Source organism: Vipera ursinii, assembly GCF_947247035.1.
Source record: "Vipera ursinii genome assembly, chromosome: 5".
NCBI classification, from domain to species: domain Eukaryota; kingdom Metazoa; phylum Chordata; class Lepidosauria; order Squamata; family Viperidae; genus Vipera; species Vipera ursinii.
Window position 1 is genome coordinate 42,161,725 of NC_139518.1, and position 21,857 is coordinate 42,183,581.

Consider the following 21,857-nt stretch of genomic DNA (forward strand, 5'->3'; position numbering starts at 1 on the left):
AAAGTGAACATAAAGATAAAACTAGAAATTTTTCTTTTGGGTTTAATGGAAAAAGACTTGGAAAAAAGTTGGAACTTTGATGTTATATATGTTGATGGCAGCAAGATTACTTTATGCACAAAAATGGAAGGATGCTTCAATCCCCACAATGGATGAATGGCTGCAAAAGCTGATGGAGTCAGCAGAGATGGCTAAATTGATTGCTTTGATAAAAAAACACAAGTCCTTTTGTTTCTACTTGGAAACTGCTTCTAGATTTTGTGCTTGTGGAGGAAAAAAAGGAAACTGATTTTGGGTTTTACTGATTAGATTGTTGTTTAGAAATGGCTAGTTTATACTATTATGTAAAAGTAAAAAGTTGAGGTTTGATGTTATTATGTTATTCTTCTGCACCAAAGGGAGTCAGAAGTCAATGCCTTTTTTTTCTTTTTCCCTTCTTTTCTACACTTTTCTCTTCCCTTCCCCTTCCCCTATTTTTCCTATTATTTAGTTATAAAGTAATAAAAAAGCGGCGGGGGGGGGGGGGGGGGAAGAATCTTAGGCCAACCATATAGCAAATTTCAGAATCTGAAGTGAGGTCAGTTGCAGTTCCTTCTGCTCCAAGGGTTGCGAGGCAAGAGACGGGGGAGCCAAGATGGCAAGGCTAGATGCAGGGTCACATCTGAACAAGACAAAAGTGCAATGACAGCATCACAAAGGCATACCAAAACCAATATCACAGGATTCAAGACATGATAAGGCAGGATGAGGTCTTTAGAACAAACAGCAAAGCAGATTCCGGTCTCCAACACCGACTAAGTTCTAACACCTGGTTAAATGGACACCACCCTGTGCACCTTACTGAGAAAGGCAAGGCTACCTCCTCATGAGTAGCCTCATTGATCTCTCGCTCCTCTCTCTGCTCAGCCCTGCGCGTCCATGAATTGAGTGGGTGCAGCAAATCTTCGTTAGTGTTGACTGGTTGCAGGTGCATCTCCTAGCCAGACTGCACAACCTGCTGTTTACCCAGTGGTTCTAGCTTTGTGTCCCGGCACCTGCTGAGCAGCTTTGCCTTGTTTGCCCACCTCTGCCATTTCTGACTTTGGCTCCCCAAGTTTCCCACTGAAGCCATCTCAGGCTCCTAGTTTTCAACATTGCCTCCCTCGGATAACTCTAAAGCCAGCTGCTCCTCCTTGTCCAAGCTAGCATCCAAGAGAGCAGTTACAGCTGTACTCATTCAGTTCACAGCCACTCAAATACTAAAATCCTGTGGCTTTCATGATTTGTTTCTCACCAATGATCGTGCAGATACATTATATCAAAGATGTGCTTTTGAGTATTTGTCCATAAGCTTTCAATTAATTTTAATTCCAAAGGTACAGAGCAGAGCTCTCCAAATGTTTTGGTTCACTGAAACTATTTAGGATTGTGAGTAAATCAAGTCATAGTGCTAGAAAAAGCCCTAGCACTGTATGCCTGTTTCTGATTGGTTATGTTTGTCTAATTTCTGAGAAGATTGATAGATTCTCAAGCAAGACATGCAGCCATCACTACTGATGCACTTTTTAGTTTCTTAAAATGCTTCTGGGTCTATGTAAGACTTAGAAATATTCATTGAAATAATGATATTACTAGCTTCTCCATGTTTTGCTTGTTGTAACTACATTTAAAAAAAATAAAATAAAATTTTGGTATGGACCCCAGAAGATATCAATATAGTTGTTGCCGCATGCATTATTATCTAGTGGAAAGTATGTTATGCATTAAAGATTTAGAATATAGAAAAAACATTGGGCTGTCCAGCTTTATTTGGACAGGAACCTTTTCTAGACCTTCTATTGGGAGAGTTCAAACTACAGAGAATTCTGGGATATTTTCCATGTAGGTCATATGTTGAATCACTGAATATTAGATTGAAATAATATAGATTGAATTCTGTTCTGTTTAGAGAAGACAGTCTTATTGACCCTGGGAAAGAAAATGATAAATTAACTTGCAGGATTGTAGAAGTTTTAGTCATGATAAGTGTTATAAAGCTACTGAATATATAGGGCAGAGGAATTTTTTCTTGCAATTTAGCCTAAATAAATTCTTTACAATCTATAATAATTTACAATCTGTTATTTTGCTATTTTACTTTCGTGTTACTTTTCACCACTGGTACACAAATTTATTACAAACTTAGTTATTTGTAAAAAATTTTGCTATACTTCAAGCAGCACAGTTTACCTGTGGATCACATGGCAACAGGATGTGGTGAAGAACATAAGAATCCAGATATTTCCAGAATGTAAAAAATAGTAGGTTCTTAGCAGAAAATAGAAATTAAGGTATTACTGTAAGGAATTTTATTGTTGTAACTGATTATATGAGCTTTTGTGCATGGTTACCAAAATGATACCCATAGCCATATATATGTTCCAGATTTTTTCAGATTGTTCCACTTCTTCTCACCCATACTTTGCAGAAAATAGAAACAATAATAGGGTTCGGACACAATGTAGTTTGTGGTCTCCATTTGCAAAGACTTACAGTTTGAATTAAATTTCTAACACCAGTAAGTAAAAGATATGCACAGTTGCTTTAAGGGTGGGGTTAATTTTGTTTTCATCTGCTTGGCATTCAGATTCCTAAATTCAGGGGATGACTTTTTGCTCATCTATGTGAAGGAATGGTTTTTGCTCAGATACTAATAGATGTTGCTACTGTATATTGTATTCATTGTTGAAAAGAGATAAAATTTTGAAAGAAAAATTTTGCAGCTGCAGAGGAGAGGTACAGTAACAATGCATATCTTCAGGAAGCAAGAACATTTTCTTTTCTTGAACTCTTTTTCAAAAGGGTTATTTTTCTCCTTACTCAGAAGACATTGCAGAAATATATTTTCTCCAAAATGATTTTTTTCTCCTTTATTAGACGACATTACAGAACTTATAGGAGGATCATTTGTTGAGATTATCCTAAATTATTATCCATTAGTAACAACTTTGTGTATATATTTCATAATATTGTTGTTTTATGCCTCATTAATGTTATTTGCTGAACCAGGCAAATCACTATTACTTGGATCTAGCCACAGATTACTTGGATCTACACAATGGCTAGGATGTAAATATAAATGATTGCTCATTTTATATCTCCTAGAGCAGATCATTTAACCAAGAGGGCTTTTTACAATAAACATTATTTCCTTCTTTTTCATCTGAAAAGGAAAGTATTATTATTAGGGCAGTCTAGATTTACATCTTCACTTAACTATAGTACTTAATACAATGTTCTTGGTTGTGAAAAGGAAAGAAGACACAGCTTTTTTTTTTAATCCCATTTATATCCCGCCCTTCTCCGAAGACTAAGGGCGTCTTACAATCTAAAGCACAAATCAATGTGCTTAGCAATAGTCTTCATTCTATGAAAATGCCTGCTTATTAGGGCTTTCGCCCCCCCAAGCGGCATTATTACAAAGTCAGCTTATTGCCCCCCAACAATACAGCTTGATTTTTAACAATTTATTCGTTCTTATGTGGGTAACATTGCATTCTTTGGGACCCAAGTAGTGTTGCTGAAATGCAAATTCTTGATAATGATTTTAATTTTTAATTGGTGCTTGCATTGGCTACCCAGGTAACTAAAATGCATTAATTCCTATGACTAGCTGATAGCTACTGAGAGAATGTAGAAATTCTTATAATAGTGCTTCCTCATTTTTAAGTGAAGAGGCTGAATAATAGGTTTCTTCTCTTTAGCCATTTACTGTGGATAACTGCCCACATGTGATAGCTAAAAATATGCTGTGACCATGGAGTCCTATTTCTTTTAAAGATTGTTTAGGGAGAAGAAAACTGCTACTTTGCTTTTACTTCAACTCAGTCCTCAAAAAGCATTTCCTAGAATTGAAAGGACCGAAAACTGCTAACTGGAATATGAACTAACTACAGAAAAGTAGCAATATATAAAGAAAAAAGAAAAAGAAAATGCTATAAAGTCATCTTGATCTTATCTCCAGCCTTTTCCGCCCAAACCCACCAAAGTCTTTTCTAAGCTGCCTGGCTATAAATAGAACAGCAGTTCTCTTGCAGAGATGGGCAGCTGTAAACTACAAGTTCATTTTTCTTCCCCAGCAGCATCTGTGTTTTGAAAGAGGCAGCCCAATTACAGTGACATCATTTCTGGTAGTTTTTCATATCTAAGTCATTCACTTATGGAGGTCCTGTAAATATTCTAATACTGGAAAATCCCCTGGTTTATTTTTAATTAAGGGGAGGTAGCAGTGATTTTTTTAAGCCAAAATTTAAAAGAGATGGAAGAGTACTCAACATTTGCACAGGTGAGTTTGTTCTGTAGGTGTGAATAAACACCCTGGCTGGCTGGGAAACATGGGTTGACATAAATTTAAAGTAAACAGAATGAAGTAGTAGTAGGATACAAAATATCTATTAATCTTTTTTAGCATTCAAGCTTTGATTATGTTTCACCTGTTTTAAATACTTGTAATAATACATATTTTTCTATTGTTTTCATCGAAAACATAGCTTTTTTACTTTATTTTGGGAGGAAGCAATTATTAAAATTTGAAAAATACTTAATTCTTGTTATATAGTTAGGCAAATTTTGTTTAGGAAAATATAACTGTTAATTTCAACTTCATCTAATGGCTCATTTATGCATTTTGCTGGTTGAAATTCTGCAGAGTCCCTACTGCTGATTTGTTGCAAATTGTAATATGAATTGCATATATAATTTATGAAAGATCATAAGAGGTGAATTCATGATGATGTGGGTAACTTTATAGTAGTCAGGGTAGCTACTCTTTTTGTCTGTTTTAGTTATAGGGTAGGAAAAATACATATGGCTATGTCTGGAAAAAAAAACCTTGCAGATTTTTGAAGATACACATCCTATGAAGAGTTGAAAACATTCTTAAATTAAGAGATTTTTGTATGTCAGTTCTGTAGTGCCTTGCTTTAGTAGAGCCCAGCTAGGGGGCAGCATCTAACAGAGCATAGTTAATCTTCATACACTAAGCAGGTTTGGACCTTATTATTTATTACACAGTGCATCAAATTAAAAAGAGCTTCAGAATGAGAATAAAGCACATGTAAGCAACTCTTTAAAGCAGTAATGGCTTTTCCTGGAATCCTCTAGCAGCTGTTGTTTTCAAGAATTGCACAAAGATATTATGCTTCTAAGTTTTAAATCTAATCAAAAGCTGTGCATAGCCCTATTGGTTGATAGATAGTGGGAGATTACCAGGCGATATCAAGATTGTAGGCTAAACTGAGATGTCAGCAAAAAATCATGTAAAAGTGTAGAAGCAAAGGATTTCTTTTTCTATTGCCTTGAAAAATACATGAGTGTGTGGGAAATTAATAGTAGTCAGGCTCAATGACATCCGTTTTTAGTGCTTTAATGTACTCTTTTTATTATATAATTTTGAGGATTATAATAATGGATTCCATCTGATAGTGGTTATCCTAGAAAATAAAAAGGTAGTGTCTCATGTTGAACTGGTTCCTATGAGTATACAGCAAGATGATGATGATGATGATGATGATGATGATGGAATGGACCTTGGAGGTCTTCTAGTCTAACCCCGCCCCCTACTCAGGCAGGAAACCCTATACCGTTTCAGACAAATGGTTGTCCAATGTCTTCTTAAAAACGAAGTTCGAATGACTATGTGAATCAAAGTACAGAAAAACTGCTGCCGGCTGTGAAAACAGAGAGCATTATAAAAATAACAGAAACAAAGGCATAATATAAGGAAAAATGGCTGGATGACAGATTAAATAGATGGAAAACCAAAGCTTTGCATGGACAGCATTTGAAAAACATTGAAGAAAAATGTGATAACAACTTGACATGGGCATGGCTTAAGATGGGAACCATCAAGAAAGAAACGGAAGGCTTAATACTGACTGATCAAGAACAAGCACTACAAACTAATGCCATGAAAGCGAAGATACAAAAATCCACTGACAATCCAAATTGCCGACTGCAACGACAAAGTTGAAACTGTTTCACATCTAATATGTGACTGCAGCAAAATAAACTGATTATAAAGTTAGACATGACCGAGTTGCTAAATTAATCCACTGGGCATTGTGTAAAAAATATGACTTTGCCTGTGTCCGAGAAGTTGTGGGAACATAGGGTGGAAAAAGTTGTTGAGAATGAGAGGGTGAAGATCTTGTGGGACTTTCGAATACAGACAGATCGTCATTTGGAACACACCATACCACATATTGCAGTTGTAGAGAACTGAAGCGTACAGCTGATTGATATCGCTGTACCAGGAAATGCCAGAGTCGAAGAAAAAGAACTGGAAAAAAATACAAAATATTGTGACCTGGCCATCAAAACTGAGCGATTATGGATGAAACGTGTAACAGTGATACCCATTGTCATCGGGGCACTGGGAACTATGTCTCAAAACTTTGCAAAACACATCAAGAAACTGCAGCTTCCTGCAATAACTCCAGCAGTGCTACAAAAACTGTGCTACCTGGAACATCTTACATTTTAAGGAGGTACCTGGTTGATACCTAGGATGCTGGCAGCAACCCGTGTCAACCATCAGCGCCAGTCAATTTGAATGTTCAGTTGACTGAGGTTCATGTTTAATGAATGATGATGATGATGGAATGGACCTTGGAGGTCTTCTAGTCCACCACCACCACCCTGCTCAGGCTGTCCAATGTCTTCTTAAAAACTTCCAGTGCTGGAGCATTCACAACTTCTGGAGGCAGGTTGTTCCACTGATTAATTGTTACTGTTTTCTTATAAAAAAAACCATTCCGCATTGCCTTTTTCTGAAGGGTTTTTGTTTTTTTTTAACTTTCCAATTTAGTTCACAGCCATTGCTCTGAATATAACCAGGCCTGAATATGCTTAGCTTCTTTGAGATCACCTAAGGTCAACAAAGCAAACTCTGTTTGCTAACTCTTCTATATTTTGTCCCTGAAAAGTGTGAATGCATTTTTCCCATTTCATCACTGATAAAGATAGGAAATCTAATTATTTTGTCTCATTTAATGCCATTAACCGTAAATTAGTTATGATAATATTTCACTGTTTTAGTTTAGGTTATTTTGACTTGGAAGGCAGATGTGATTCTTTTTTTCCTCTAAGACTTCTGATTTGGTTTTAATTTAATAAAACTAGAATTTATATTCTTCTGTAAACAAATTAGAAGTGATGATTGTGTACTGTTTTTCCCCCCATGATTACTAAGAAAACAGCAAGGGAAAACATGAAAATTTGCAGCAATTAACAGGCACTTTATATAATTTATCCCTCTATTAAAGGATACTTTTAAGTGTTGGAGACCTGGATGTGCAATAACAGATTAAAATAAGTGAGTATGTGTGGAATATCTGGCTAAAGAAAATAGTTTGGGCCTAGTTATTTTTGTGAATTTAACTAATTAAATTATTTTTAAAGAATCTTCAAAATATAACTATAAATAAATTATAGATTGTTTCATATGGTAGGGCATGAACTTAGTAGAATGATATAATAAGATTTATATTATTGATCTCAGTGATTACATTCATTGTTAAGTATAATGGTGATGCCTCATTTTAAATTGAAAGCACTGCTATCTTTCATACATGTATTCTTATTTTCAAATAAAGAATGAACAAATAGGTTATGGAATTCCTTCAGTATCTTTTTAAATTATTGGTTTCTATGCTAAACTGCTTGAATTGGTAAGAAGATAGTGTTAAGTGAAGCTTTTAAATTAGGTATTGTGCCACTTACTGCTGATAGAAGTTCTCCGTTAGTCAGTTAATGCCAGATCCATTGTATTTGGATTGAAAACTTTCATGTTTTAAAGATTTACCTACTATCTTCAAGTATTTATATTTATTTATGACTTTTTCCATTAAGCTAAGTTATGCAGCTTGTTTCTTGTGGCAATTAAATGCTGATAGCTTTACATGAGGTATCCTTCTGTGTTCTAACTTTAGTCAAACAAGTGACATCAGAGGTTAGGCTGGCCTTAGCCTGAGGTTTTTTTTACAGTTTGATAAGATAATTTTTGCTGAAAGAACTGTATTCTCACAGCATGATAATGTCTTTTATACACAAAAGCAATTGTTTCTTGCGTTTGGATATAGAAAAGATTTACAGTTCAAATATGTGTTAAGTATTTCCAGCAGAGGGCAGTCAAATAATATTTTTATAAACCTCAGCAATACTTCTTTTTGTTATGGGAGAGGAGCAAGTAGTACAGATAAATGGGCTGTATGTAAAACATTATTATTATTTTTTTGGCTTCCAGACTATTATCAAAGAGGGCATGTTAATGAAGCAAACCAATTCCTTCCAGCGGTGGAAAAGGCGATATTTCAAATTGAGAGGACGAACTTTGTACTACGCCAAAACTGCTAAGGTATGTTATTATCACATTAACTATAAATATTAAAATAGGATCATATATTTTGTTTTTATTACCAATAGGTAATACCATTAGTTTTAAAACAATAATATTGAAATACTCCTAACACGATGTGCATTTCATTAATTTCAGTCTTTGGAGATACTGCAAAATCTTGACAACATTAAATCAGAAAAAATAGGATATATATGATATAACATTGTATTTTATTGGGAATTCCACCTCTGTGCAATAGGCCTAGATGCCTTCAAGTTTTACTTTATATAATAAAGCTGAATCTAATACAGAATTTTTCTCATCCTGGATATTGGAAGCACTTGATAACTTAGTTACAGTAGTCATTAACAGCAGTAACTTTATTCACTTGGCTTTCTTTCACAATCTCCTCTTGACAAAAATTAGTTTTCAAACAAATTAATTATAATGAAGACACTTTGAATTTATCATGATTGGTCACTTGCATATTTACCAGGAAAGGTTGAGCTGTCAGTATCTTCTAGATATGCGGAGAACTCTCCAGTTGAAATACCGTAGGTTGCCTGGCTGTGTCAGGACTTCATGTAGCAATAGATTGGAGTGGAGAATTCTAGTGAGCTTCTGTTCAAGTTTTGATCTTGTGTCATATAGAGATTCAGAATACAACTTTAAGATTTTTTATTTTGAAGTGTATTTGTCAATAAAAATTCTTCTAGATGTGAAGAGCTTGTATTTTTATAAGTGAGATCTGTTAGAAATCAGATCCCTCTAGGTATTTGAGCATAAGATCTGTTTCAGATCTTAATAGTTACACTGATTTTAATAAATGGATTCCTTAAAACAGTGGCATCTTTTTACAAGCTTTTATGGAAGCCTGGAAAATGTTATACTGTTTTAGCTAAAAGTAAGTTAAAGAGGTCTAAAGTATTTATGAATAATTTTTAAAATATACAGCTTTAGTGCAAGTAGTCATTTGGTGCAACCCTTCCATTGTAAGTCCCACTCTTTCTTGTATGGTGATTGGTTCAAGTTGAGAGACAGATGTAGCTTTGAGAAGTACCCAACTTCCATTGCAGAAGAGCAGTTATGGGCAGTTGGGCAGATGGACTTTTGATTTTTATAGCAATAGCAATAGCACTTAGACTTATATACCATTTCACAGTGCTTTCCACCCCTCTGTAAGCGTTTTACAGAGTCAGCATATTGCCCGCAACAATCTGCTGATGGACAAAAGAGATAGTGGAGTAGTAGAAGTATTAAGCCATTATACCCAGTATAATCCTGTGTATAGGCAGCAATGTGCTTCTCTGATTTTATATGGCATTTTGACTCATAGAACCTGTTTGGGGAAGATGGATTTAGACTGTCAATGCTATCATAGAGCATAGGCCCTAATTGCACCATCTGGACAGGTCATGTTGCCATTCATCCAGTCCATCAGCCACAAAGGATTTAGCTATCCTCATTCTGGTTAAATAGGCAAGAATATCTCCTGTGAAGAAATTACCCATAATAGTTATTTTAATCTCCAAATTTTGTATATTAGACTTTCTTTTTGTTCTTGAATTAATTCTTAACTTTTTAAAATTTTTCCAGTCAATTATTTTTGATGAGGTGGATCTGACAGATGCCAGTGTGGCAGAATCTAGCACTAAAAATGTCAACAATAGTTTCACGGTAAGTTTTCTTGCAATCTATATCATAATAAAGCATATCTTTGTTTTATTATCCTTACTTGGGGTAGCATAAAATAAAAAGCAAAGGAAGGTCAAAAGGGGGAGTTAAAAACCTGGGCAGAAAGTACTGAAATTACTAATGTTCAATTTTGTTGAAGGATTATATCTTTCTCTGTGAAATAGTGATGTATAATTCTGTTGCTTGGTTTATAAAAAAAATGTGCATAGCAACTCTAATTGGTTTTAGTATTGTGAATTTGTTGATATCTGGGTATGGCAAAATATAATTAGTATAAGTCAGTAACATTTTAATTTTTTCAGGCCAGTTTATTATGTTCAAATTTCCATTCTGCAAGCTAATAAGATATTACTTTAATTCATTCTGTTTCTTTATTTATTGGATGTTTTATTTCTTGTTCTTATACTGTGTCATGGGAATACATACTTTTTAAAGAATATGATTTGAAGAATGAAACTGGTGGTTCACCAGAGTGATGAAGACTTGCCAAAATATGTTGTAAGAATATTTATGGATCAAAAATTCAATTTTGAATTCTGTTTCTATACATTCTTGCAGTACCATGGCCCTACATGTTTATATAATTATTTTATTTAAAAAGGTGGAAAGTAATTTGCAAAAATGACTGTTTCTCATTTTATATTTATATGAATTCCCAAGTTCTTCAGCTAGCCAAAGTATTTTACTGTACAGGATATTATTTCAAGCTTTGGGAATAACATAACATTTTAGTGTCTGTTTCTATGCAGCATATTTTAGGAAGGACATTGACAAATGGAACAGGTCCAGAGGAGAACAACTATAATAATAAGTTCCTGAAAGGAAAGACTGGAAGAACAGTTGGAGACAGTTGATATGTTTAGCCTAGAGAAGAGAAGGCCTTGGGGAGATATGGTGGTTATCTTCAAATATCTGAAGGGCTTTCATGTGTAAAATGGGACATAACTTGCCAGAATTGTTTCAGAATATAAGACAAAAAAATGAATAGTTTTAAATTGGAAGGAACTAGCTTTCAGCTGAACATCAAGAGATTGCTTCCAACAATAAAAGCTGTTTAACAATGAAGCAGTGAATTCTCCTTTCCTGGAGATACTTAAACAGAGGCTGGTCCAGAATGCTGTAACAGTGGGTTGCTTCACTAGGAAAGGGATAGACTAGATATGCTCCATGATCCCTTAAAATCACTGCATACAATGATTCCATTATATACCTTATGTTAGATACTGGGCTCGTTGCTTCAATGACGAGACGAAGCAAGTGAGTTCAGCACGGATCATTGTTTATTTAGCTACAGGAACTGAACTGAGAAACAGGGCTGCGAATGCAGCAATTTATACTCTGGCCTCTAGGCGGCGGCCAATAGGTTTAAAGCAACCTATTGCCACCATAGAGGCAGCCAATGGTGGCGCTGGAGACGGGTTGTCTGAGGAGCTGGGAGCCGTTAGCCAGCTTCCCTGCTTGAGCAACCTTCCAGCAATTAACCCCACGTGATATTCCTTTAGCAAGACAAGGCCCAATACATTACACCTTATAGAAAAAGAAATAAAACCATAGTTTTCAGTTTGGAAAATACCGGTAAATATTGTTAGTACCTCCTTTAAAACTGCCTTACAAATAGAAAGACAGGGCTATTTTTGGTACTGTTTCAATAGCAATAGCCCTGAGTTTCTTTGCTAGTTTTTATATAACATATATTTTTTTCTCTGAAGAGTAGCATTTTCTTCTCAATTTGTTTTTCTGTAGCTTTGTTATCTGTATACGTTGAAGATACACTGAACAGAAAAGGCATACTATTTTAGGTATGCTTTTAGAAATGAGACATATTGGTTTAAAAGCTTTCTAGAGTTCATTTTGGTTGAATTTCCTGTTGAATCAATACAGTTCTGCTGCTGGTAATTATCGTTACTGGGAGTGTTTAAAATTGTGGACAGAAATAGAAGAGTCCCATCAGCTTAGTTGATTACAATCTTATCATTTCCTTTATAATTTTGAGTTCAATTTGGTTATAGTCTCTAGCAAATATGAAGGTCTCTTGCTTAGATTTTAAAAAATTAATAAATGATTAGTTATTTGTAGTTTAAAAGTTTGCTATAAAGGCATCATCACAACGTAAGCATATAACATATCTACCTGGTATCAGGAGAAAGAATGGGAGTAAATTTGTGAAGGGCTGGAAAATAGCTCAGAATATTTCTATATCCATGAGTTATCAACCTCTCTTGATATAACATGAGAAACAAACAGTTCAAGATACAATGAATAATACATCATTACATACTTGTGTATAAGACTATCTGCAGATAAGTAAGCCTTGAGTTTTTAATCAAAATAGCATGCATAATCCACGGATAAACCTTCCCACATTTTTCATGGTATTTTGGTTAAAAAAAATCAAGGGTCATCTTATCTCTGGATAGGTTTATAGCAAGTATATGCAGGAAAAACAGGTACCTTTAAAAAGTGTCATTGTATATATTCATGGATATCCCCATCCGCAGGTAAGCCAAACCCAATTATCCATATGATATGGATAATACAGTACGGTATTATCCATATTATACCTGTGGGATAATCAATTACAATAATCAATTAAAACAACCCAATAAAATTAGCTAAAATGCAAAACAAAATGAGATATAGTAACAAGTCATCGACTATTATATGCATAATCTCAGAGATGTGCAATCAATATTTAAAAATAACTAAAATTTTAAAAGGAATATCTACATACTATCTGACTAGCTAAATACCGTAATAAATTTTCCCAGCTGTAGTCAGCTCCCTCCCTTTCTAAAAATAATAAAATTGATTCTACCTGAAGAGTATTAGGGAATTGATTTCATTGTCTAAAAGCTAGTCTTTTGTCTGTGCTTTTTCTACCTTAGGATTTTTTTCTAACCAAAATACCATGAAAAATGTGGGATGGCTTCTTTAGGAAGAAAAAGCACAGACAAAAAAGCCTGTGAAATTGCATAAGCATCTTGAGTATATAAGATAATTCTCCTTAAACTGGCTAGAATCAATGCATACTGAGACTAAGCCCTATCTTGTTACTGTTGGAATATAAAGTTCAATGCACATTGGTGCCACTTAAATAATCCCATAATAATTAAGTTGGTAAGGACAATTTTTGCTCAAGTTTTCTTTTTAATTTAATTTAGGTTATCTGCAAAATCACCTCTCCATGAAGTATCTGCCTATCCCACCAGAGTAGATAAGGTGGGCATGCTCCTGGTCCCTTCCCTTAAACACTGCCATCTTGCTCTCATAAGTAAGCCTTCTCCATTGTAGTCCCTGACTTATGGAACATCCCCTCTTCCAGTTCCAACAGGTCTCCAACTTTTATCTTCTGACTTGGCATATGGTGAAGTCAGATTGTAGATTGAATCAAGGAAGTATGACTGAGGTACCAGGTTTTTCTGTTGTTTTTTTCCTGTTATTGTTTTTTTTTGTTCTTATTGTTATTTATTCTTGGTTATAAGCCAACCAAAATGTGTTTTAAGGTGGGTGGCTAAGCAGATGTTTTAAATAACATATATTTTATTTCAGTCTCCATTGATCAAATACTGTTGGCTTTCTGTGTCACATTGTTTGCCCTCTAGAAAAGCATCCCCTTCAGACAGTTGTAGAAATCCTCATTCTGATGGTCTTAAAAAACATGACTTTTCCTCCAGAGTTGGGCTAGGGAGAGTGGTAGGCCTCCTATGGAAATGTTATGCCAGCTTTTATATTCTGTGGCTGTATCATGACACCACTGTTCTTTTTTCTTCATTATATTGTTTTAATACTGTATTCTTTTTATTGCTGTACATTGCCAGGAATTGCAATGGAGTTGGACAAATTTAATACATAAATAAAACTTTTGACTTGCAAGGAAGCATATATTTCTTTGATAATAGAAAGTTTTCTTTGCCTGAAAACTGATATTTTCCTGAGAGAAAATAAGATAGGATATAAGTAAGATACAAAATACGCTTTCTATGTGTTTCGTGGAATTTTAAAATTCTTCTCTGTGTATATGTATAGAGATATAGGCATAAAATATGCACTAGAATGTACTAATATACTAATGCATTATTCAAAAACTATTTAGAAGAGGTTTCAGTCTTATACAAGGACAAACTTGTTATTCATTAAAGCATCCTGACTTTTTTCAAGCCTCCACCTGAGCTGGAAAAAAAAGATACTGCTTTAAGACTTGTATTAACTTTATGAATAAGCTTTTTATTAAAGAAGCCACTTTCTATAGTTAATATTACTCTTAAAACATAAACTCTTAAAACATAAACATATATATCCACTTTGCATAAAATGGATATTAACTTTTTCTGCTCTCATTAAATCATTATTTTAAAATAAGGCTGAGGAAATACATCAATAGCCTTTTGTCCGGTAAGAATGTCATTTTCATCTGTTCTGAATTACTTTCATGAAATATCAAGACCGAGTCTATATTTGCTACCTCTGAGGTTAGGGGAAATCCAGGGAAAATGTTCCCAGCCACAGATGAAGGCCAGTAGTATGTGAGCAGGCAGAATCTCTTGTCTACTATGTTTGTTACCTTAGGACTGCCCTCTACAACTGCAGTCTGTGTTGCTGGTAGGGGTGGAGTTCATCTCTGGAAGTCTTCATGCACCCTTGGCATAAAATGGATATTAACTTTTTCTGTTCCCATTAAATCATTATTTTAAAATAAGACTGAGGAAATACGTCAATAGCCTTTTCTCCAGTAAAAATGTCATTTTCATCTGTTCTGAATTACTTTCATGAAATATCAAGACCGAGTCTATGTGAGCAGGCAGAATCTCTTGTCCACTATGTTTGTTATCTTAGGACTGCCCTCTACAACTGCAGTCTGCGTTGCTGGTAGGGGTGGAGTTCATCTCTGGAAGTCTTCATGCACCCTCTTCTAGGAAGTACCTCTTGACTTTACCGCAGACCGGAAACAACATGTTTTCACAGCAGTGCCTGTGTCCTGAGTTTTCGGTGAGCAGGAGATTTCTGCCCCTGCTTTTCTTTCAGTACACAGCTAATCAGTTTGAATCAGAATTCCCAGAATTTGGTTGAGGGAAGAAATATTCCTATTCATTTTTGCTCCAAATTTTTAATAACTTGCTTGCTTTAAAGGAAAGAAGGCACAAACTCAGGGACATGGAGTAAAAAAAAACAGTGGTGGTGATTTTGTGATTTTATGTAATAAAAGGGAAGTGGACTGAAACGTACTGAAGACCTCATGCTCTTTATTATTAGAATCCATCAGGAATCAGATATTTTAGAGTAAGTTTATCAGGTTCTTTCTGTTACTTCGTAGTGATAACAGTGATGGATTTCACTGTGTTACTCTAGTCCAGGCATGTCAAACATGCGACGTCACGTGATGTTGCACGATGTATCGGAACTTTTTCCCATTGCCAAAAATGGGATGGGCGCGGTTTCTCCGTGATGCTCCGGCCCGCGGGCCGGCAGTTTGACACCCTTGCTCTAGTCTGTATTGTGGCATAAATGAATGCATTTTAGGACTGAAAGTACATGAGAGAGAATATTGCTTCCAGAGATACAATTAGAAATGTCATATTTTCCAGCACAGAAAGAGATGGAGAGCAGATCTAAAGTTTGCAGTCTTATTATAATGTAACACCTAATTTCCTAATATAAATGAATTAAAATATTTATTTCTGTAAATGTTGATATCTTTAAAATTGTTTATGAAATAGTGGGCACTCTGGAATAAGAGTTTTATCTGCAGAATAAACAGTAAGTAAACAGTTTTGGCACTTATTCTGTTACTACTTATAACATTTAAAACATTTAAAATGATTTCTGCTATAGTATTTTCTCTGTTTCTTCTTGCCATTTTCTCAATATTTATGCTACTAAACAATACTTCTGGCACATGCTTACATTAGTGGTAAATGATGGATATATTTCCTTGAGAGTAAAATACCCATTTTGCTGCTTAATATTGAATTTATTCTTTGAAACAAGAAAAAAAAACATAATATGCTGGAGATTCCCAAACTGTGAATCATATCCCTTCTTATTTTAATTTTATTTTAATTTTAATTTAATTTTGCTTTATTTTGTTTTACTTTTTTACTTTTTTATTTTATGAATAATATAAAGCAGTAAAGTCCAAATTCTCCAGTTAGTCTTATAAATGTAAAACAAGAAACCCAGATTCCAGAAAGTGTACAAAACTGAGCAAGCACAGTCTTATTTTTAATATAGTTTTGTATTGTTCCATTCTAATAATAAAGTTTTAATTTTATAAACATCCTAGTTCCATTGTACATAATATATATATAAATGTTTTAATATATCTATTGTGGATCCTTGCTTGGTTGGTTTTCAGAGATCACCAAAGACTCTACAGTTCAACCCTGAGCTATATATATATTCTCTTATAATAATACATATTTATCAAATATTTATTTCTTGACCATCACTAACCCAATGAAATAATTAATTTTATCCGTGATGGGGATCACACACATTTATATAGCATTTTAGGAGTCATAGCACTACAAAATTTATTTGTGAATCCCTATGTTATATGCTTCCCTGTTCCTCTTCCAGAGAGGTATTATAGTACTATAGACTGGTCCAGTTACTGAAAATCATTGTTGTTGTAATGTAACATTTTTATTCTGTATTTTATGTATATGTAACTTAAGACAATGATCTTAATTAATACTTATGCCTCCTATTTTCCTTATACTGTCATGTTAAACAATAGGATTTATTCCCTGGTAAATGCCAGTTAAGATTGCTTCTGAATTGAAAAATAGTACTAGTAGTAAAGTATTTCCAAACCATAGCTTGCACTAAAAAAAACCTTTGAGTTTGTAAATCAACTCATTAGATGTTTGTGTTCAGTAAAGTGCTTCAAGATGCAAACAGATTTTGAAGCACAAAGATAAACAGGGACTAGACACATAAAAAAGACATATTATCTGTGAATGAGACAGAATATTTTACAGTTGATATGGCCAGATCTGCACATCAATAGAATGAACAATGGGGTTTTGTTGTTAGGGACCAAATCCTAATTCCTAATATTCATGGAATTAGGGTACTTATATTGGTATATAAATATCAGTTCATGGGAGTCAATAAAATATGATGTCTTTTAGTAGTGCTGTCTTATAGATATCTAAGCAGATCTCAGAGATCACCTTTGGTTTTCATTAGAAAATAGATATTTTTGTTTTCAACAAATCTTTAGTTCTTATGTAATAATGTTTTAATCTGGTTGAATTGTTACTATTTACTTTTTGCATTTAGTATTTTAATTAAATGATTTTACATTTTAAAATGCTATTTTTAAAAAAAAATTTGAATGGACATTTAGACCCCATGTTTATGGATTTATTGATAATAGCCGGTTCCTAAACAAACATGTATATGGAGATTCTTAATTTCAGTTTCTTGGATGTAATTAATCTTTGGAGAGAGAATCTGCTTATGACACATTGAGTTTTTAATCATCAAGGTATTTTTTCTAAAGACTGTTACAATCCTGTTTAATTTTGGACATACATTATTCAATTTTGCTTTTTAGTTGTTATCTGTAGTGTACTCAGATGAGTAATGATGATGTAGGAAATATATTGACACTTAAATTGGAACTTGGAGATTAACATTGCTTGAGGAAGCAAGTATATTTTGCTTTATTTGAAAAGAAGCTATATTCAAAAGGTTTGTTTCCATATGTTAAAACAGGAGCACTGAACTCTGCTGTTCTTTTGTTCTTGGCATATCTGTGTAATTTATTTTGCAAAGCTGCAAATAGAGCAAGAACTGGTTTTTATATTATATTACATTTCCTATTTGGGTCACTTGGCTTATCTCTCTGTATTCCTTTTATCCTATATTATACTATACTTCTTTCAAGGACGTCAGGCTGGCATTTTAACATCTAAAACCAGTGTTATAGATCTCATAGGTTGACATTTGTGATGGCAATTTATATAGCAAACAATTCAGAATCCACTTCAATAAATGAATACTGGTAAACTCTGTTTCCTAATCTGTGATCTATAAAGATAATGCAGATATGGTCTACAAAGTCCTTATTGCAGTTGCCATTTTTTTTAAAGCTGAAATTATAGAATATATTTCAGTCTTACAAGATTGGTATATTCTTACCTAAATCTCCTGAGAGGTTTTCTGGATAGTCAATCTAGTATCCTTCAGCAATTTTAGATTTGAACTCCATCAGCCTGAATGGACGATGGTAAAAAATTGCTGAAGCTGAAGATCAAAATGTCTGGAGGGCATGAGGCTTCCATCCTGAAGGCTGTGGTGACTTATATAACAAGTGAATTTTGTGTGTATTTGTAGTTTTTAGGAGTATTATTCTAACCCAGTAAGACACAGGATCCCTTCAGGAAGAGGAGCTGGTTACTCATGTAACTAATTGAAAAGGAGTATGTCAGATTTAAATCCATAAGAAAATGAAACTAATTTGGCTGCATTACTAAAACTTAAGTTTCAAAATGAGGAGTATGCTTAGGGATTCTAATTCATATTTTAGTTTTCTTTAGGTTTGGATTAGAAAGAGGCTGTTTGTTTTGCACTTTTCCAATTACTGTATGAATCTTTTATTAGATTTGTTACAACTCTGGTTTGTTTAAAATTATCTTAGAGCTAGAGAAAGGAATTTGACCCTGAGCTGGGAGAGGACTCTTTTTTTCCCAGAGAATGCAGTTTCATGTCAGCAGTTTTACTGCAGAATAAGAAAAGTTAACAAGGCAGGGAGAACAAATATGGAATATAGACTTATCTGTGGGTGAGGCTGAATGATAAATATTAACAAGGAAGCAATCAGAAAGTTGTTTCACTTGCTGCTACATAGTCTCACATTTTATTTGAATGAGTTAAGTTGAGCTACAGACAGTTTTTCAAAGAGCTAAAGGTAATGTTTTACAACCCTCATTACTTCCTGTTCAAACAGTTCTTTGACTTTGTCTTGTTATGTTTTCAGGTCAAGCCAGTTTTGCAAGTTTGCTTATGTTTTAAGTAATCTTTGGAAGAAAAATGAAATAGTATATAACATGAAATCTGCATTGCTGCACTAGGTATGTTTAACGTTATTGTAGGTATACATACCAGATAGCAGTTCTAACATGATGAGGCGTGTCAATCAGATTACATTCTTATCCCTGTGGATAAAGAAAGTGTCTTTGCTTATTCATAGTAGTAGAAGCAAAATAGCTACCTTAAATAATAGTTTAATTCTTTTCTAGTAAAATTAAGGGCAGTCCAGAATCTATTTGCCAAATTGTATAGTCTTCCTTCCCCCACCCAAATATTGATTTGCACACACACACACACACATACACAGACTTTCTATTGCAGACTTGTCCTTTTTTCTTTCCTATTAAATTTGTACGGATATCAAGCAGTCAGTGCTAAATACAGGCTGGTATTTCAGAAAGGAAATAATTTCCATTGTTCTGTAGTGGAAATTGGCTCACGGACATCCTAAGCTTTACCTCAAAAACCTAGTATGTCTAAGTGGTCAATTCAGATCTCTGAGAAGAGAAGTTGAGGGAATAAAAGAAAATAGGTATGTGTTTATGTATCTGCTGGACAGAGGAGATAGTGTCAAAAAGAGGGAGAAAGATGGTTCTACATATTCTTGGCTTATATTATCTAATAGATGATCTTCATACTCTAGATAATATAGTAGGAAAATAATTTACAATTGCCTATTTATTTTTATATCTGGATTATAGTGTTCTGTTTGTTGTTAATTTTATATAAAATTGTACGGGTTTGGGAATTACTTTCAAATATTTTGTACATCACTGTTCATTGGCATCATATTTTAGAAAATTATATCTGGTTACAAGTCAGCAACTGTCCCAACTTCTGCATTATACTAGAGAATATATTTGACAATTGTAATAAAAGCATACATTTTACATTGATACAGCAAGCTTAAGATCAGTGATCTGTACCACTGATCTGTATCTGTGGATACCACAGTATCCCATCAACTCTGCACTTACCTGCTGAATCATGTACTACTTCTATTTCATTTTTTATGTATCCTGAAGCTTAATTGTGATGCTGTGCCTTCATTCCTTCCATTCTATAGCATTCCCCTGATCATCCAATGAATCAAGCATATTCTCTGAAAAAGAAAGAAGTAGATTGGAAATTCAGTTTTTTACATGCCCAGCCAGCCAATTAAATTTTCTTTTTAAAAAGAGTAGAGGGAGGGAATAAATAACTCTGTGGGCTTTTGCCTATATTTGTGAGCAATTGTAGGAAGTAGTAGTTCTTAACGACTAAGAAGTAGTTTTTAGTTCTGAAAAGTTTATTTTGAGACAACTTGTTTTTTGTGCTTTGGAAAAATTCTTCAAAATGTATCTATTTTTTCCATGGAAGGGCAAGATTAGTTTTGCCTCTGTTTATTTGATTAGTTTTAGGATTTTTCTCCAAATCATCAAGTTTTACTTTTATGAATTGATTTTAATTCCATTCTTTATGTGTTTTTTGGACTCAAATCTGTGATTTATCATTTGGATTCTTTTCTTTGTGGTAAGTTTCTTAGATATTTGAGCCTCAGCAGTTGTCATTCTCTGTTTTCCTTTTGTGAAGTGGATGTATTTTTAATGCTATGTTTAATTAAATTGTTAGCTTTATATTATGGGCTTCCATCTACCCTTTGTTTTCTACTCTGATGATATGTGTATCCCATCAAATTTTTTATTTTATAATTGTGCTAGTGAGAATTTCTTGATTTTTCTTATGTCCTCACTGATAAAAAAAATAAATGGGACCTGCATAGTAACTGAAATAACAGAAGTGCATAGGTCTAATTTTGACATGAATTATGTGGCTGTTAAACCCAAAGTTATTAGTCAATTTTATCTGCAGAATTGTGTTTTATTTTACATTCTACTTATAGCTTGTTGTTTTTAAAGTTCTGAAATTCCAAACTGACAAATAATATACAAAGCTGTATTCAAGCAGGATGTGAGTAAAGAGGAAACAGCTATAGTTATCAGTCTCTGTCACACAGAGAGTTGGCTGTTTTCAGAAGCCGGCTGCATCAGGATAGCTATATTTAGCAGATTCATTTTGACTACCTCAAAGTTTGTTTGAAGTATGTTTCTACATATTTTAAGCTAATTTAGACCCAGCCAATGTGGCATTTGTATTTCTGTCTCTTGGTCATTGTGATATTTGTCTCAAAATATTTGTTCTCGGGTTCAGTTGGGTTTGTTGCTTACATACCTGGCGCCCAGCTGTGTGGCAACAGCCCTGCCTGAGCTGCTCGACACCCTCTCAGGGTTGGCGGTGGAGTTCCCCAGGCTTATAGTCCTGGGTGACTTCAACCTGCCGTCACTGGGAGGGTCGTCGGAGTTAGCTCGGGAGTTCATGGCTTCCATGACAGCCATGGGCCTGACCCAGGTTATTGAGGGCCCGACTCATGTGGGGGATCATATTCTCGATCTGGTATTCCTGTCTGGACAGTGGTTGGATGATCTGGGAGGGGGCTCCCCGTCCGTCACCCCTCTGTCATGGTCAGATCACCACCTCCTGAGGCTGGTTTTCCGTCATGCCACCCCCCGCCGCTGGGCGGTGGAACCGACCAGGTAGTTCCGCCCCAGGCGCCTAATGGACCCGGATCGGTTCCAGAGGGCACTTGGGCCTATACCTATCACCCTTACCCACAGCCCGGTCGATGCTCTGGTGGAGGCCTGGGAAACGGCTGCCACCAGGGCACTTGACTGCGTTGTACCCACGCGACCTCTGACCCAGCGCAGATCCCGTTGGGCCCCATGGTTCT

General features: G+C 34.7%; 1 protein-coding gene across 1 annotated transcript in view; it reads left to right on the forward strand.

The window, feature by feature from the left end:
• Positions 1-21,857, forward strand: part of DGKD (diacylglycerol kinase delta) — a 74,713-nt gene that overhangs the window by 10,990 nt on the left and 41,866 nt on the right. The window contains exons 2-3 of the mRNA XM_083364468.1: positions 8,264-8,374; positions 9,953-10,033. Coding sequence (XP_083220594.1) covers positions 8,264-8,374; positions 9,953-10,033 — 192 coding nt within the window. The remainder of the gene's footprint in view (positions 1-8,263; positions 8,375-9,952; positions 10,034-21,857) is intronic.